Source organism: Oncorhynchus nerka, linkage group LG28 (assembly GCF_034236695.1).
Source record: "Oncorhynchus nerka isolate Pitt River linkage group LG28, Oner_Uvic_2.0, whole genome shotgun sequence".
NCBI lineage: Eukaryota > Metazoa > Chordata > Actinopteri > Salmoniformes > Salmonidae > Oncorhynchus > Oncorhynchus nerka.
The window spans coordinates 26,345,074-26,364,740 of NC_088423.1; the positions used below are offsets into that span (position 1 = coordinate 26,345,074).

At 43.2% G+C, this 19,667-nt stretch overlaps 1 protein-coding gene across 1 annotated transcript in view; it reads left to right on the forward strand.

Annotated features, from left to right (window-relative positions):
• Positions 1-4,017: 4,017 nt before the first annotated feature.
• Positions 4,018-19,667, forward strand: part of LOC115113059 (metal transporter CNNM4) — a 35,914-nt gene continuing 20,264 nt past the window's right edge. The window contains 8 exon segments of the mRNA XM_065012731.1: positions 4,018-4,053; positions 4,055-4,561; positions 4,665-4,767; positions 4,895-5,893; positions 10,111-10,254; positions 17,212-17,352; positions 17,559-17,728; positions 18,410-18,509. Coding sequence (XP_064868803.1) covers positions 4,018-4,053; positions 4,055-4,561; positions 4,665-4,767; positions 4,895-5,893; positions 10,111-10,254; positions 17,212-17,352; positions 17,559-17,728; positions 18,410-18,509 — 2,200 coding nt within the window.

Sequence of the window (19,667 nt, forward strand, 5' to 3'; positions counted from 1 at the left end):
GGGCCTACACACAGCGTGGTCCCACTTGCAAGTAGAGAAAGGCATTGACCGACGGGATGGGTCGTTGTTATGGCGGTTATCCCAACAACTTCACCTCACCTCGGCGTGGCTCGTCTCAGCCTCATGAGCACACCGCCTTACTGTTTGATAACTCTGTTCGTCTGAGGTCGCTGACAATATACTCCCCTTGATCTACCGTGCAGAAAGTGCATGATGCACTGGGATTGGGAAGATATCCCAAAACATTTGTGTAATCCCTCCTGTTACAGTCAAAATCAATACACGTTTGAAAATGTTTAGAGGTTCTATTATCTATTTGAATTAGTGACCGCTGCAACCAACTTCATGTTTTACGCTCCAACGTTAAACCATTCAAACAACTTTTGGAAAGCTCGATATTAATTCTGGAAAGTGCGTGAGGCCTGGCTGAAAGGAACAAAGGAAATATGAAGACGCAAACATGGACAGGACATGCCTGACACAACCTGCGGCTGACAGGACATTGCAAATAAACGAGCCAGTTATTGTTATTCATCTCTCATGAGAAAGCTTTATCAACTGTCCATTGCCATGTGAGGAAGAATCAGACACGCACCCCTCATGGTCCTAAGGCAGAACACTGTCTATCTATTCCTAATATTCACGTCTAATAGCGGGGAGCAAACCTCTGACTCCTTTTCACCCTCTCCAACCTCATACCTCTCTATATATTAATCTCTCCAACCTTCTCTAACTCCTATATAACTCTCTCCATATCACAGTGGGATCTTCGGTTGACCCCTCACTCCGCCAGGAGAAGAGATGAGTCTTTGATATGTCCCGCTGCGGCTGTAGCAGTCCTATGGCAACGGACCAACATCCCTCATCAAGTTACGGTCTTTTACTGCATGTCTATGGCAGATATACTGTAGACGTCATTTGGAGTCTTTTGATGTCCGTTTTGAGATGTCGAAGACATATTGTGTGAAGTGTTTGGGATTGATGGGAATACATAGCATGTGATTTCCATAAAGGTTAGATTTTCCCTATGAAATGTTACCAAAATGTTAAATAGAACATTTAAGAGAAAAATGACAGTAATTTAGTGCCCACTCTTTGAACGATATGGAGACTGTGAATGCATTTAGTTTTAAAAAACATTGTTCTGATACTCGATACTCAGATAGATGGAAGAGTAAAGCTACAGTCTGTGAGATTTCCAGGAATTCCAACTAAATGAAATATAATATAAATACTTTACATTAGATAACTACAACTGTGTTATAGGCTACACTAGGTAGCCTAGCGGTTATTAAGAGCATTGGGCCAGTAACTGAAAGGTCGCTGGTTCGAATGCCCGAGCCGAATTGGTGAAAAATCTGTCGATGTGCATTTGAGCTAGGCACAATCCTATTTGCTGATGGAATTCGCTCTGGATAATAGCGTCTGCTAAATTACTAAATTGTAAAATCAAACAATTGGTGTTGAAAACAAATAGGTTATCACAATTCAATAACATTAAAGTTGTGTTCATAGGATAGAAAATTCGTAGAAGATGTTTGTGCGTGAATGTTGTCCATGTGCACTCTGTGAGTGAAATTAGGGAACCCGCCACCAAAATAGTACAGATTGGCTTGCATTTCTCGAGTTGAGCTTGACTTTATCGTATTTCCAATCATTGCAAAGAAAATTAGCCGAATTTTCAAATTCCTTCCGACTTTGAAAATAATGTAGGCTAGCCAACACTCGTTTGCTTCTTTCAACACATTCCGTAATGTCGAATGTTTTCTCATGTTAATTTAAGCTATTTTTGCCAGTGGCATAAACTATCGAAAGTGTGTGTGGGTATCGTTGACTGAATAACTACTTTCGGAAGGTTTTGACAAAATAATAAATACATGTTAAATATTATGACTATAACTTTTCGACCCCGTTTATCGAAGAAAAAGGTAGACCTATTATATCAACTCTGAAAAATCAAGACAAACTTAACACAACCATAATAGTACTATAATAGACTAATAATAATGACAATTATAATAACAAAAAAAACATGGCCTAATAGACAAATAATTTTGTAATATAAACGAATAATAGTAATTTACTTGGGGAAAAAAAGAGAAACGTGCAACAGATAGGCCTACCTCTAAGGCAGACTAACGAACACATCTTATCTCCGGAGCTAAACAAAGCAAAAGCTTTTTCCTATTATTCCTTTAGGTGTGGTTACATGGCTTTATATAACGGGGTGGTGGATATAGCCTGTATGGCATAGTGTTTAAAGATAGGCCTACATCTGGTTTAAATACATGTCTCTCTCTATATTTGATCTAAATATGTCCAGATTTGCATAACCTACAGGTTAGTTAGCTTTTAACTTCTCAGGATTATAACGATAATAATCAGATTTAAACTCTCTTTTTTTCAAAAACACATTCTATCTTTGTCCCAAGTTTTCACACGAGACCCCTGAACTATAACGCAATAAAACAGGCCTCTATGGTAGCCTATTGGAAAATGCTACAAATCAACAGGGTCGAAAATGTAACAGCAATTTCGTTAGTGAAGCAATAATAGCCTAGGGCAAATGCATTACATTGGAAACATATTTTGTTGAAATGTATTGAGCTTTATCAGTTGAACATGATTTAAAATATCAATAATACTAGGCCTATATCATTTAGTCACATACCCTACAATAACATTATTTATTTTCAGTTTTGTGGCTATATGGTTTGTTATTTTCTATTTAAATCAACGAAATTACGTTGAACCAACGTGGAATATAAGTTGAATTCACGTCTGTGTCCAGTGGGATCTGACTTCGATTATACTTCCAAAATCAAATATATATAAAAAAAAAACTTTGCCTTGACAGGCACATACATGTGATTTGGAGCATAGGTGTAGAGAGAGACAGCGTGGGCGAAGGAGGGTGGATAAGGCCATTTATTGACACACCACTACCAGGATTGTAACTGTCTTGAACAGGCGACGAAAGGGTCACGGTTTTACGAGGCAGGGTTCACGATCGCTCTTCCGAATATTGACGACGTGTGAAAGTTGCAGAGGCAGAGAAGTCAGCCTACCACTAGACAAAGGAGCAGCCAAGTCGCTGTGTATTATCGTGTCCTTTTTATTTATCTGATTATTAAACCAATGTAATGGTGTGCTTTGCTAAACTGTCTTATCTGTTTACATTTCTCGTTTTATGGTTTACACTAACATGTAGGCTCCGATTCCAAAATGTAAAAACATGATATTTTAAATTGAATTAGACGCTACAAGTAAGACATTGTCGTTTGTAGGCTAATTGTTCGTATGCCTAAATGCGATTGAAAATTCAAAATAATTTAGAAATAATAATTGTTAGGCTATTAATTATAAATAATTTGCAAATTATAAATCATTGCTGACTCAGGCCCAAAACATTGACTCGTAGTAATAACATATTATTGGCTTTAAAATACAACCCTGCTGTTATTACTGTGCTAATTAAATCCGTTTAATGACCATGTAATGTGAAATTAAATCAAATTACTCACACTAGTAGGGTAAACGAACAACTTGTTGAGTTGAAGAGGCTCTAGTAAAACTTGATTCCAGAGCTGGTGCTGAAATGGGAAAGGGGAGTCAGCACTGCCATCTGGTGGAATACTGTATAACACGTTCTAGAAAAATCGACTGCAGTTTAACCCTATGTGATGATGACGATGCTGCTGTTTACAAAGATTATGACGATAATTATGACGGTGACAATGATGAGGATGATTATGATGATGCTGATTGTGAAAAAATAGCTTGAGAGAGAAAAACTGTGATGAAGGCCTTTGAGTAGGCCTACAAAATGAACACACAAAATGAACACACACACACACACACACACACACACACACACACACACACACATGAAAGGGTCTGTCAGTAGGCAACGATTGTGATCTCTGCAGAGAGCGACAGACAGTCGCTCCCTGCAGGGAAGTGGCTGATGATAGGGCATATCCTGCCTGCTATTTTTAGACGGTAGTGGCACTCAACATGACATTACGTCATTGTGCTGCACACATGCCCGTTCTCTCTCTCGGCCCCCTCTCTCTTCTCTCTGCTCCAAGTGCGGCTCTCCAGATGCTATGCTGATTCCAAGAGCCAGCGTAAAAACCCTAACCACGTGACCCAACCATCGCCGACGTCCCTCTGCAGCTCATTCAGCATGATGGCTGCTGATGCTGCAGCAGCTTCATCCTCAACACACCGCACCGCACTTAATTCCTGCAGCCTGCTGTTGTTTAACTTCTCTATCCTTATCATCATCATATTCTTTCTCCCAGCTCCGGCGAAGGGATTGCTTGGTGTACGCCCAGAGAACACTAAAGCCGGTGAACTGTCTGTGCAAGACGGGCTGCTCCAGGCGACCGAGGGGACGCGGTTCATGCTGCGGGTTTACTACGCAGCATCACCGGTTACACAGAGAGCCCAGAACCGCTCTGGGAGCGGGAGACCAGAGGGTGCAGCTGCTGCACCATGGATCGCCTTCATAGAGGAGCCAGGAGGAGAGCGAGAGAGAGGAGAGGGGGAGAACATGGTCAGTTTATTTAGTGTATTGACCATTTACCCATAACGCTATATATGACATATGTTTAATTCAATTGCGTATATATCGTGTTAAAATGTTAATTTGTGTTTAGGTCCATTCCAAACGGAACCCGTGCGTGGACGAGCATGCGCGGAGTTCTGACATCGAACTCCTGGGTTCCTTCAGGTCTGCATCCAGCCACAACTCCGTTCTAGGTTCGTTTGTAGTTACATGTTTTTATCGTTGTTGAATTGTCGAATGTTAAAAAAAGTGTATTGTGTTATTGTGCGTTTTTATTTTGTCTGATGAGGACCTTTGTGTTATTTGATTCTGATTCCATAGTGGAGCTGCTCGCCAAAGACCTGCGCAAAGATGAGCGGATAAAATACTACTCCATTTGCGCGTTTGATGGGGTGAAGTGGGAACATTTCACCACCAGAGACTTCTGGCTAGCCGTGGTGGAGCGACCCCCGCAAGCGGACGTGTGGCTCCAGTTGGGGGTGTCGGTGATGCTACTGGGGCTCTCTGCGCTCTGCAGTGGGCTGAACATCAGCATGCTCGCCCTGGATCCCGTTGAGCTCCGGGTCCTCCAAAACAGCGGCACCGAGAAGGAACAAAAATATGCGCACAAGATCGAATCTGTGCGTAAACATGGCAACTACATCCTGTGTACTGTGGTGTTGGGCAATGTGCTGACCAACACCTGTTTTGTAGTGTGGATGTGCCAGATTATAGGGATGACTCCCACCTCCCTTGCTACCTGCACTTTCGGTATATTCTTTATAGGAGAGATCCTGCCTCACTCTGTGGCGTCCAGACACAGCCTCGCCATCGCCTCCAAAACCATCTGGGCCACCCGGCTTCTAATGCTGGTCTCCTTCCCCATCTCATACCCCGTCTCCAAACTCCTAGACATCATGCTCCACCAGGAGATCAGTAACTTCTACACCAGAGAGAAACTGGTTGCCATGCTGCGCGTCACAGACCCCTACCACGATCTGGTCAAAGAAGAACTCAACATCATCCAGGGCGCTCTGGAGTTGCGCACCAAGAACGTAGAAGTTGTTCACACTCCGCTGGCGGACTGTTACATGCTCTCCTCGGATGCTGTTCTAGACTTCTGTACGATGTCTGACGTCATGCAGAGCGGGTTCACCCGGATCCCGGTCTATGAGAACGACAGGTCCAACATCGTTGATATCCTGTTCGTCAAAGACCTGGCGTTCGTGGACCCGGATGACTGCACCCCGCTGAAGACCATCACCCAGTTCTACAAACACCCCATGCACTGTGTGTTCAGCGATACCAAACTGGATGTGATGCTGGAGGAGTTCAAGAGAGGTAATAGAGTTAGGTATACACTGTTGTAGAGATGAACAAAAAAAACGTATGCAGAATCAGGTAACATATAAAGAGTTAAATATTATAGGAAATGCACCACCATTTTTGGAAACAGCTGGAGGTGCATTCTCCAGAGATATACCTGCAACCATCAGAGCACATGAACCAATGAGCTCACAAGTTCAAATCACATGATTACTGCAATTCAGGAACCTCTACCATGTTGCACATGATCTATGATAAAACAAATATTATATTGTTCAGCAGGTGCTGTGCTCGTTTGACAAGAAGTTGTGTATACTGTAGCTAAGTGCCATGAGAGTGTTCAAGTTAACCCATACACATTCCATCACACCATTTCCCTCTTCCTGAAAAGCAGAGGATCCAGGATGTATTTAAGTCCAGTGATGCTTTGAAGAGTCCGTCATATAAGATGATAAGGGCTCAGCAGGTTCGAGTGGAGGTAATTGGTATAGGCTACTGCAAGGTTTTCTAAACTCAGTCCTGGGGACCCCAAGGGGAGCACATTTTGTTTTTTTGCCCTAGCACAGCTGATTCAAATAATCAGAGCTTGATGATGAGTTGATTATTTGAATCAGCTGTGTAGTGTTAGGGCAAAAAACAAAATGTGCACCCGTTGGGGTCCCCAGGCCCAAGTTTGGGAAACGCTGGGCTACTGTATGTCAGGGAAGAGTTTTAAGCCGTATCTATAATCCATAAACCAACAACTTCCTTGAAGCTACCCAGGAATGAACTGGGACAGCTTAGAGAGAGTAGCAAGGTTATCTATATGTTTTACAGATTATGCTAATTATAGTCTTGCGATTGCTTTAGCTGATTTGGTTCTGGATAATACAATGATTATGATACAAATGTCCTGTTGTCCTTATGGTAATTGCTTTGGATAACCTGTGTTTATCACCCGTCTCAGGAATCCATAGAATGGCATTGAGTTGAAGCGGTACATCCCACAGTAGAACAGGACTGAAGTGCTGCAGTCTGAAGAGAAGTGACAAATTGACAGTAAACGGTCCTTTGTGTTTCCATCCATGTAAGAATGTCAAAGGGAGCTGGAGGCTTTTCTGATTCCCATGACAACCAGAGTATAAATCGTTCAGCCGTCAGCCAGGAGGCTAGGTAGGTGTGTGTGTCTTTTTGTTTAACTATCCTTGTGAGTACTGTCCTCACAATGATAGTAAAAAAGGAAAATTCAGACAAGTGGGGACATTTTGCCGGTCCCCTAGAGGAAAAATGCTATTTCTGGCTTAGGGGTAAGGGTTAGGGTTACAATTAGGGTTATGGTTAGGTTTAGGGTTTAGGGTTAGGTATAGTTTTAGGGTCAGGGATTTGGGGTTTGGGGTTTGGGGTTAAGGTTGGCGGCAGGTAGCGGCATGTAGCCTAGTGGTTAGAGCGTTGGACTAGTAACCTGAAAGGTCGCAAGATTGAATCCCCGAGCTGACAAGGTGAAGATCTGTCGTTCTGCCCCTGAACAAGGCAGTTAACCCACTGTTCCTAGGCAGTCATTGAAAATAAGAATTTGTTCTTAACTGACTTGCCTAGTTAAATAAAGGTAAATAAAAAAAAGGTTAGGGAAAATAGGATTTTGGATGGGAATAAATGATTTGGTCCCCACAAGAATAGCAATACAAAACTGTGTTTGTGTGGGTGCACACTCAGTACTTCGTTTGGCGCTATACAAAACTGTGTTTGTGTGGGTGCACACTCAGTACTTCGTTTGGCGCTATACAAAACTGTGTTTGTGTGGGTGCACACTCAGTACTTCGTTTGGCGCTATACAAAACTGTGTTTGTGTGGGTGCACACTCAGTACTTCGTTTGGCGCTATACAAAACTGTGTTTGTGTGGGTGCACACTCAGTACTTCGTTTGGCGCTATACAAAACTGTGTTTGTGTGGGTGCACACTCAGTACTTCGTTTGGCGCTATACAAAAGTAAAAGTGGATTTTTGAGTGAAATGAACAGACATAATGTTTCTCGTGTGTGTTGCATAATACACAGAAGTAGAATAGATTTGATGTGCTCTGACTGTTGGCAGGAATCAAACTGGAGGCTTTGGGACAGAGACGGCAGTGTCCACTAGGATGAGAGATTATGTAACAGGACTAGGGCTTCACTCAGATGCTATTCAGATTGTCAGGGTTGGTTTGTCCATGAGGGCTCAGAGATGGTAATCTGATTTATTCAGAATGAAGGGTTTAATGATGAGAAGGATGACTTGGGGAAATGAGTTGGATGAGAGGGCCTTATTCAATCAACATTTGTTTTGTGGTGTGATTAAAAGTAACATTCACATTTTCAACTCACATTCAACATCATCTGGTTGTCTAGAGGTGCCAGAAGGAAAAGTTGGGCTTCCATCGCAGACGCAGTCTCCTCCTCCTCCCTCAGTCCGGTGTCACATTTAAACTGGTCCACATACATGATATCTGGGTTGCCCCTTCGGGTGGATTCATGCTGTGGTTGCCAGAGAATCAGTTCACTGACAGGGATGTCCTTTGGTCGGTAGGAATGTCTGAGGAGAGCATATATTGTTCATATATATTGTTAGTTACTGTATATTGTTATGTTTCTCATACCCCTCAAAAAACAGACACAAGTTTTGATTGAACAATAGAACCATTCAAAGCATTTGGTCCTGCAGAATCATGACATTTTATAGGAGCTAACTGACTATCAAATGTTAAGTTACATATCCATGTGAGGGGGAGAGGATGAGAGTAATGAGAGAACCCTGCTGATTCCGACCTTCACTTCTAATCCTCATGTCAGCAGGCCATCACTGGGGAGAGGCAGAAGTGTGTAGCGGTCAGGAAGTGTGTGTGTGTGTGTGTGTGTGTGTGTGTGTGTGTGTGTGTGTGTGTGTGTGAGCTATTGGTAACCTGGCTGTGGCACCATAAAAAATTCAGTTCCAACCTTTACCTCTTCCCCTCCTTTCCTTCTCTCTTCATCTCCTCCCCTCTCTCTGCAGCTGTGATGGAGGCTGTTTCGGGAAGGCAATAGGGTTAGGAGGGAGGTGGGGAGTCTTACATGAAATGCCACAGTGACTAAATCGTTCACAAGCCATGGAAATAAACCACAGCGTCTCTGTTGTTGTATTGGACTGACACACAAGGCAGTGTACTTGTAAATTGTTATGTAAGGTGCTAGCAAAGTCAGTGCCTTTCATAGTGGACAGTTTTTTTTTAAATCCTCAAACTAAGAGGATTTGATAGTTGAACAAGAGTTAGACTCAATATGGAGTAGAGTTCCAATCTCAAAAGGTTTGATATGTAGTAGGAGGCTTCATGATGCTGTGTGGGCATGCGTTCATGCTATGTCTGTGTGCATGCAGTTCATTCATGCATATGTATGAGAGTTTAAAAACATGCATCTTTGTGTGTTTATGTTTGTGGGTGTGTGTGTGAGTGTAGGTGTGTGGGCATGTGTGTGCCTGGAGTTGCCAAGCAGCAGTATGGCTAGTGAGTCTACTCGTCAGAACCAGGCTTCCTCAGACTGGTTACGTAATCTCAGGATGTGTTTACGTAACCACCAAGTTTTCCTGACTGTCAAAATGTCTCTATTAATCACGCCCACACGCACACACACCGCTGAGGGTATTTTCATTTGGGATCTGGCCAGTTCTCAGTAATAATAACACAAATATATGACTTATCTACAGTATGTACTGTATGACTGACTCATATCAGCAGGGGAGGGCATCAATCTCTGGCTTAACGGCTACTTACTGCAAGAGTCTCCTGATTGGCGTTGTGTTGATTTTTTATCTGCTTTAATGACAGAAGGATTTCCAGACTCACCACAAATAGATCCTACTATCCATTTCTCTAACCTCTCTCGCTCTCTCTCTCCCTCTCTTTCTTTCCTTCTTTCTTCTTTCTCTCTCTCTCTCTCTCTCTCTCTCTCTCTCTCTCTCTCTCTCTCTCTCTCTCTAACTCTGTATTCACCTCCTCTCTCTCCCTCCCTCCACCATCCTTTCCCCCTTCCCCTCCTTTGCCCCCCTCTCTCTCCCCCATTCTCTCTCTCTCCCCCCCATTCTCTACCTCCCCCCTCTCTTTCTCTCTCCTCCCTCCCTCCCTCCACCATCCTTTCCCCCTTCCCCTCCTTTGCCTTCCTCTCTCTCTCTCTCTCTCTCTCTCTCTCTCTCTCTCTCTCTCTCTCTCTCTCTCTCTCGCTCTCTCCTTCTCCTCTCTCTCCTAGGTAAATCCCATCTGGCTATAGTCCACAGGGTGAATAGTGAAGGGGAGGGAGATCCATTCTACGAGGTCCTGGGAATCGTTACTTTGGAGGATGTTATCGAAGAAATCATCAAGTCTGAGATTGTGGACGAGACAGACCTCTTCAGTATGTACAATTTAAAAACTCTCTCTCGGTTTCCCTGTTCCTGTCTCCATCTATGCTATTTATCCCACCGATATCCCTTCCTGCTGCTCCCATCACCTGATCTGATGCATAATAATTCATCAGAAGTAATGAACTTATCCTATAGATAATTACCACTGGGTTAATTGGGGCTTAATGCTCTCTCTCCAGTGTGTGTGTGAGTGAGAGAGACAGCGAGAGCGAGACAAAGAAAGAGCGAGCGAGAGAGGGAGGGGGGAGAGAAAGCGAGTGAGAGAGAGATACTATATTTATACCTAGTGACCTCATCAAAAGAGCCTTTTGTTTTACCGGCTACAGTATTGGACTGGCAAATGCATTTCATGGTGAATTGTGTTGCTCATTATCCTTGCACTGTACATTGTTTATTTTTCATTATGCTGTATTATCAAATATTGCATATTTCTTCCATGTAAGATACAACCACCAATGGGGTAAACACTGTGTGCATAATAACAGACTTCCCTAACCTTTTTTTGGGAACATCATTGATGTTTCAAACCTGTTACATGTTTAATTGCAAGGAGACTGTATACTGTATGCTGTATAAAGTAGGCTCCCATGGTAAGAGAGAGAGAGAGAAAGAGAGGGGTAAAAAGAGTAGAGAGAGTGTGTGTGTGTGTGTGTGTGTGTGTGTGTGTGTGTGTGTGTGTGTGTGTGTGTGTGTGTGTGTGTGTGTGTGTGTGTGTGTGTGTGTGTGTGTGTGTGTGTGTGTATGTGCGTGCGTGCGTGCGTGTGTGTGTGTTAGGGTTGGGTATCTGTGACCAGTATCCCGGGACTTCCTGACCAAGCTCCTCCCCATTTCCCGAGAAAATAATGATGGGTCACTTGGACCAATAAAATCAAAATGTTATGTCACACCAATTTGTTTCACATTTGTTTATTTCACCTTTATTTAACCATGTAGGCTAGTAGAGAACAAGTTGTCATTTATAACTGCGACCTGGTCAAGATAAAGCAAAGCAGTTTGACACATAAAACAACACAGAGTTACACATGGAATAAACAAACATACAGTCAATAATACAGCACAAAAGTCTATATACAGTGAGTGCAAATGAGGTAAGATAAGGGAGTTAAGGCAATAAATAGGCCATGGTGGGGAAGTAATTACAATATAGCAATTAAACACTGGAATGGTAGATGTGCAGAATATGAATGTGCAAATAGAGATACTGGGGTGCAAAGGAGCAAGGTAAATAAATAAATACAGTATGGGGATGAGGTAGTTGGACGGACTATTTACAGATGGGCTATGTACAGGTGCAGCGATCTGTTAGCTGCTCTGACGGCTGGTGCTTAAAGCTAGTGAGGGAGATATGAGTCTCCAGTGATTTTTGCAGTTCGTTCCAGTCATTGGCAGCAGAGAACTGGAAGGGAAGGCGGCCAAAGGAAGTGTTGGCTTTGGTGGTGACCAGTGAGATATATCTGCTGGAGCGCGTGCTACGGGTGGGTGCTGCTATGATGACCAGTGAGCTGAGATAAGGCGGGGCTTTGCCTAGCAGAGACTTGTAGATGACCTGGAGCCAGTGGGTTTGGCGACGAGTATGAATCAAGGGCCAGCCAACGAGAGCATACAGCTCGCAGTGGTGGGTAGTATATGGGACTTTGGTGACAAAACGGATGGCACTGTGATAGACTGCATCCAATTTGTTGAGTAGAGTGTTGGAGGCTATTTTGTAAATGACATCGCCAAAGTTGAGGATCGGAAGGATAGTTAGTTTTACGAGGGTATGTTTGGCAGCATGAGTGAAGGATGCTTTGTTACGAAATAGGAAGCCTATTCTAGATTTAATTTTGGATTGGAGATGCTTAATGTGAGCCTGGAAGGAGAGTTTAAAGTCTAAGCAGAAACCTAGGTATTTGTAGTTGTCCACATATTCTAAGTCAGAACTGTCCAGAGTAGTGATGCTGGACGGGAGGGCAGGTGCGGGCAGCGATCGGTTGAAGAGCATGCATTTAGTTTTACTTGCATTTAAGAGAAGTTGGAGGCCACGGAAAGGAGAGTTGTATGGCATTGAAGCTCATCTGGAGGTTAGTTAACATAGTGTCCAAAGAAGGGCCAGAGGTATACAGAATGGTGTCGTCTGCGTAGAGGTGGATCAGAGAATCACCAGCAGAAAGAGCGACATCATTGATGAGAAGAGAGTCGGCCTGAGAATTGAACCCTGTGGCACCCCCATAGAGACTGCCAGAGGTGCGGACAACAGGCCCTCCGATTTGACACACTGAACTCTATCAAGAAGTAGTTGGTGAACCAGGCAAGGCAATCATTTGAGAAGCCAAGGCTGCTGAGTCTGCCTATATGAGTGTGGTGATTGACAGAGTCGAAAGCATTGGCCAGGTCGATGAATACGTCTGCACAGCAATGTCTCTTATCGATGGTAGTTATGATGTCGTTTATGACCTTGAGCGTGGCTGAGGTGCACCCATGACCAGCTCTGAAACTAGATTGCATAGCAGAGAAGTTACAGTGGGATTCGAAATGGTTGGTAATCTGTTTGTTAACTTGGCTTTCAAAGACCTTAGAAAGGCAGGGTAGGATAGATATAGCAGTTTGGGTCTACAGTGTCTTCCCCTTTGAAGAGGGGGGTGACCACGGCAGCTTTCCAATCTTTGGAAATCTCAGACAATACGAAAGAGAGGTTGAACAGGCTAGTAATAGGGGTTGCAACAATTTCGGCAGATCATTTTAGGAAGAGAGAGTCCAGATTGTCTAGCCCGGCTGATTTGTAGGGGTCCTGATTTTACAGCAATTTCAGAACATCAGCTATTTGGATTTGGGTGAAGGAGAAATGGGGGAGGCTTGGGCGAGTTGCTGTGGGGGGTGCAGGGCTGTTGACCGGGGTAGGGGTAGCCAGGTGGAAGGCATGGCCAGCTGTAGAAAAATGCTTATTGAAATTCTCAATTATAGTGGATTTATCGGTGGTGACAGTGTTTCCTAGCCTCAGTGCAGTGGTCAGCTGGGAGAAGGTGCTCTTATTGTCCATGGACTTTACAGTGTCCCAGAACATTTTTGATTTGTGCTAGAGGATGCAAATTTCTCCTTTAAAAAGCTAGCCTTAGCTTTCCTAACTGCCTGTGTATATTGGTTCCTAACTTCCCTGAAAAGGTGCATATCACGGGGGCTATTCGATGCTAATGCAGAACGCCACAGGATGTTTCTGTGCTGCTCTAGGGCAGTCAGGTCTGGAGAAAACCAAGGGCTATATCTGTTCCTGGTTCTATTTTTTTTGAATGGGGCATGCTTATTTAAGATGGTGAGAAAGGCACTTTTAAAGAATATCCAGGCATCCTCTACTGACAGGATGAGGTCAATATCCTTCCTGGATACCCGGGCCAGGTCGATAAGAAAGGCCTGCTCACTGAAGTGTTTTAGGGAGCGTTTGACAGTGATGAGGGGTGGTCATTTGACCGCTGACCCATTACGGATGTAGGTAATGAGGCAGTGATCGCTGAGATCTGGGTTGAAAACAGCAGAGGTGTATTTGGAGGGCAAGTTGGTTAGGATGATATCTATGAGGGTGCCCGTGTTTACGGATTTGGGGTTGTACCTGGTGGGTTCATTCTTCATTTGTGTGTGATTGAGGGCATCAAACTTAGACTGTAGGATGGCCGGGATGTTAAGCATGTCCCAGTTTAGGTCACCTAGCAGCACGAGCTCTGAAGATAGATGGGGGGCAATCAAATCACATATGCTATCGAGGGCACAGCTGGAGGCAGAGGGTGGTCTATAGCAAGCGGCAACGGTGAGAGACTTGTTTCTGGAAAGGTGGATTTTAAAAGTAGAAGCTCGAAATGTTTGGGTACAGACCTGGATAGTAAGACAGAACTCTGCAGGCTATCTCTGCAGTAGATTGCAACACCGCCCCCTTTGGCAGTTCTATCTTGTCGGGAAATGTTATAGTTAGGGATGGAAATATCAGGTGTTTTGGTGGTCTTCCTAAGCCAGGATTCAGACAAGGCTAAGACATCTGGGTTGGCAGAGTGTGCTAAAGCAGTGAATAAAACAAACTTAGGGAGGATGGCTTCTAATTTTAACATGCATGACACCAAGGCTTTTACGGTTACAGAAGTCAACAAATGAGAGCACCTGGGGAATAGGAGTGGAGCTAGGCACTGCAGGGCCTGGATTAACCTCTACACTGCTAGAGGAACAGAGGAGGAGTAGGATAAGGGTACGGCTAAAGGCTATAAGAACTGGTCGTCTAGTACGTTCAGAACAGAGAGTAAAAGGAGCAGGTTTCTAGGCGCAATAGAGTAGATTCAAGGCATAATGTACAGACAAAGGTATGGTAGGATGTGAGTACATTGGAGGTAAACCTAGGCATTGAGTCATGATGAGAGAGATATTGTCTCTAGAAACGTTTAAACCAGGTGATGTCACCGCATATGTGGGAGGTGGATTTAAATGGATGGTTAACTTTTTAGGGATGGGGGCAGTATTTGGAAGTTTGGATGACTGAGGTGCCCAAAGTAAACTGCCTGTTACTCAGGCACAGAAGCTAGGATATGCGTATGCATGGTAGTATTGGATATAAAACACTAAAGTTTCTAAAACTGTTAAAATAATGTATGTGAGTATAACAGAACTAATTTGGCAGGTGAAACCCTGAGGACAATCCATCCAGGAAAATTATTTTTTGAGGTCATTCGAATTTCCAATGCTTTGCTATGGGAAAGCTGAATTATTAGGACCCAGATTGCAGTTCCTATTGTTCCAATAGACGTCAACAGTCTTTAAGAATTGTTCAATGTTTTTTTTTTTTAAATGAAGAAGTAGTCGTATTCTTTCTAAGTGTCACTCAGATGGACTCTAGTCTTTTGGTGCGCGTGAAAGACTGCACGCTCCTCGTTGTTTTTCTCCGGTATTGGAAACAGTTTATTCGGTCAAAAAATTGTATTGATTATTTGCATATTAGGGTACCTGAGGTTGGATTAGAAACGTTGTTTGAAATGTTTGAACCAAGTTTACAGGTTACTTTTTACATTCCTTTGTAGGCATGTTGGGCGAGTTGGAACAGGTGTATTTCTGAATCAAACGCACCAAATAAACAAAAAAAATTGGGATATAAAGAAGGACTTTATGGAACAAAACAACCATTCATTGTGTAACTGGGACCCTTTGGATTGCAAAAAGATGAAGATCTTCAAAGGTAAGCATTTTATTTTATCACTATTTCTGACTTTCGTGATGCATCTGCTTGGTTGGAAAATGATTGTGACGTGCTCCGGTGAGGGCGCGCACTTGGTTATTTATCTCTGGTATTGAATATACTATTTTCAGTCTTAAACGTTATCATTCATTTACATATTAGGGTACCTGAGGATTGATTAGGAATGTTTCTTGACATGTTTGGACCAAGTTTATTGGTAACGTTTGGGATTAATTTTGTATGCACTTTGAACGAGGGGAAACGAATGAAGCTCGCCAAATAAACATACTTTTTTGGGGATATAAAGTAGGACGTTATCGAACAAAAGGACCATTTGTTATGTAACAGGGGACCCCTGTGATTGCAACCAGATGAAGATCTTCAAAGGTAAAGGATTTATTTTATCGCTATTTCTGACTTTCGCGATGTTTTTAATGCTTTTTTATGCGTGTCGCTGTCCTTAGATAATCACATGGTGTGCTTTCACCGTAAAGCCTTTTTTTAGTTCTGACAACACGGCTGGATTAACAAGAAGTTTATCTTGTAAGTGATGTATGACACTTGTATTTTCATGAATGTTTAATATTACGATTTCTGTCATTTGAATTTGGCACTCTGCAATTTCACCGGACGTTGTCGAGATGGGTCGCTTGAGGCACGCAGGGCTAGAGGCTTTACAGTGAAATTAGACAATAATCACTAACCAGGACAGTAATGGACAAGGCATATTGATATTAGGGAGAAGCGTGCGTAGCCGAGTGATCATAGGGGTCCAGTGCGTGGTTGGGCTGGCTGGAGACACAGCGATTCAGACAGCTAGCAGGCCGGGGCTAGCATGCTAGCAGAAGGGCCTTAGAGGGACGTCGCGACAGAGGAAAGTCTGTTTTAGCCTCCTCGTGCGGTGACGTTGATAGACCCGTCGTGATGGATTAGTAGGGATCCGAGTAGCAGAGAGGTCCAAGTCCAATTGGCAAAATGGGTATAGTGGCCCAAGAAATTGGCCGATGGATCTATTCAGCTAACAGTCCAATATGCTCTAGACAGCTAGCGGGCCGCGGCTAGCAGGCTAGCAGATGGGCCTTCAGGGGACGTCACGACGGAGGGGCCTGTTGGGAAAAAAACTTGGGCAGATTAACAATGCAAAAATATAAAATATGCACATGCTAATAGCTACGTAAATCGGACACCGGATTTCATTCGTACATTAGACCAGTCATCACAACACTGTGTGTATCAGACAGCGGACTTCATTCGTACATTAGACCAATCATCACAATGCTGTGTGTGTCAGACACCAGACTTCATTCGTACATTAGACCAGCCATCACAACGCTGTGTGTGTCGCTGTGTGTGTCGGACACCGGACTTCAATCGTACATTCGACCAATCATCACAATGCTGTGTGTGTGTGTGTATGCTTGTGCGTGTGTGTGTGTATGTTAAACATAGCACAGTGCAGCTAATCTCAGGGACTGCACCGCAGGCCTCAGTATAACACCAGCTGTTCATACTGAAGCCTTACTATTTAACAATCTGAACATCATATTACCAGTCCAATCTAAGGCTATTCATCAAACTCCCCAGATGAGGGATTGTTTGATTAAAATCAGATTAGTGAGTTGGGGGTGTATATGTTTTCATCAGATGTTTCTGGAACACTAAAAAATAAGTTTGTGTCCTGTGATAAATAACTGTGTAAGTAACAAATAAAAAATGTAATTGATTGATGGATGGTTAATTGGTTAATTGCTTAATGGTTCCCTAGTTGATAAGAGGACTAAGAGGCGCGTGTCTCACCATGAGAGGAAGCAACACGACTTCTCCATCTTTAACCTGACAGAGAACGAAATGAAGGTGAAGATGTCTCCTCAACTGCTGCTTGCTACACACCGCTTCCTGGCCACAGGTAGGACCTCTGTGTGGAGGGATGTGTTTGTGTGTGTGTACGTGCATCTGTGCGTGCACTCACGCGTTACAATTTTTCTATTCACCCACTCTTTCTTTCTTTCTTTCTTTCTTTTTTTTTTCTTTCTTTCTTTCTTTCTTTCTTTCTTTCTTTCTTTCTTTCTTTTTTCTTTTTCTTTCTTTCTTTCTTTCTTTCTCTCTTTCTAGAAGTGGAGCCCTTCAGGCCATGTCATCTCTCAGAGAAGATTCTCCTTCGTCTGATCAAACACCCCAGTGTCGTTCAGGAACTAAAGTTTGACAGAAAGAACAAACAAGCACCACAGCACTTCCTGTATATGAGGAACAAACCTGTCGACTACTTTGTCCTGGTTCTACAGGTACACACCATAGACACTGATACTACACTGTCCTTGTTGTACAGGTACACGCCATACACACTAATACTACTTTGTCCTGGTTCTACAGGTACACACCATAGACACTGATACTACACTGTCCTTGTTGTACAGGTACACGCCATACACACTAATACTACACTGTCCTGGTTCTACAGGTACACACCATAGACACTGATACTACACTGTCCTTGTTGTACAGGTACACGCCATACACACTAATACTACACTGTCCTGGTTCTACAGACACACACCATACACACTGATGCTACACTGTCCTGGATCTACAGATACACACCATAGACACTGATACTACACTGTCCTGGATCTACAGATACACACCATAGACACTGATACTACACTGTCCTGGTTCTACAGATACACACCATAGACACTGACACTACACTGTCCTGGTTCTACAGATACACACCATAGACACTGATACTACACTGTCCTGGTTCTACAGATACACACCATAGACACTGATACTACACTGTTCTGGTTCTACAGATACACACCATAGACACTGATACTACACTGTCCTGGTTCTACAGATACATAGCTAGGGTTGGAAAACTACTGGTTATTTTTAAAAGTTATGTAATTGGAAATCTATGGAAACTTTGGTGTTTAGTAGTCTGTCTGTGTGTTATGTCATTGCAGGGTAAAGTGGAGGTGGAGATTGGCAAGGAGGCTCTTCGTTTTGAGAACGCAGCTTTCTCCTACTATGGCATGCCAGCCCTCATACCACCACTACCTATAGGTAAATAACCCACGGCCCCAACGACACACAATGGGATATTAACGGGTGTTAGTGATTATGATGTTGTTGATGATAATGATGATGATGACGGTGATGATAATGGTGATGAAGAGGATTTATTGTACTCGAAAAAATACATTCTTACCCCAGCTTTCCCTGTTCTAAATGCTACACTGCTTTTCTGTGTTACAGTGCATTCAGAAAGTCTTCACACCCCTCCACCTTTTCCACATTCCACACAGCCTGAATTTAAAATGGATTAGATTGAGATTTTGTGTCACTGGCCTACACACAATACCCCATAATGTCAAAGTGGAATTATGTTTTTAGACCTTTTAACAAATGAATGAAATATGAAAAGTTGAAATGTCTTGGCAATGTTCCCTCTGAACTGTGCGTGAACCTCTGAACTATCAGCCCACAGAGAGAAAGACGAGATTGAACTTCACTCAACTTTCTAGAGCATCGGTCACCAACCTTTCAATCGCGAATGACTCGTCGATCTCCAAGGAATTTCTAGTCAATCGCCAAATATTTCTGTTAAAAAAACAACGATAAAGTCTTGGGTGAACTGCTGCCATTTTGAACTATTTCATGTATCTGAAGGTAAACTCTGCCTTCCCAGCAGGCCCAAAGAGCAAATCAAGTGCACTATAGGCCTACCGCTGGCCAATCAGACAGCTCAGATTAACGTGTCTGCAGTAAGGTAGCAGGCATACAAGAAAGCTACAGTGAAGTAGATACGGTGAGATTTCAAAACGTTTAAAACCATGACTAGAGAGAGAGACTGTCAAACGAATACAGCAAAGATAAGTTCTTACTCAGCACTGTCAACACTGTGTTCAACACTTTTACAAGCCATAAAATGTGTTTTCTTCCTATTTCCACTCAGCGCTACAACAAGCACTGCAGCAGTAATGTATGAGTAGGAAAGTGTATTTATAGGCTTGCGTTGTTGTTATTATTATCAAGGAATATTTCACTTTCTCTGTTCATAGGAGTAACAACATGAATTTGTGCATGAGGCAGAAATAATGTGGTGCAACTCGAGTTTCGCCATCAGCTGGGAGACGGGGTCCTTTTTGGTCAGTGTCAGTGGAGGAAAGGGAGAGCGGAGGGATGTTTAGAGATGGACCCTCAGTCTGCTGCTCTCTCCTT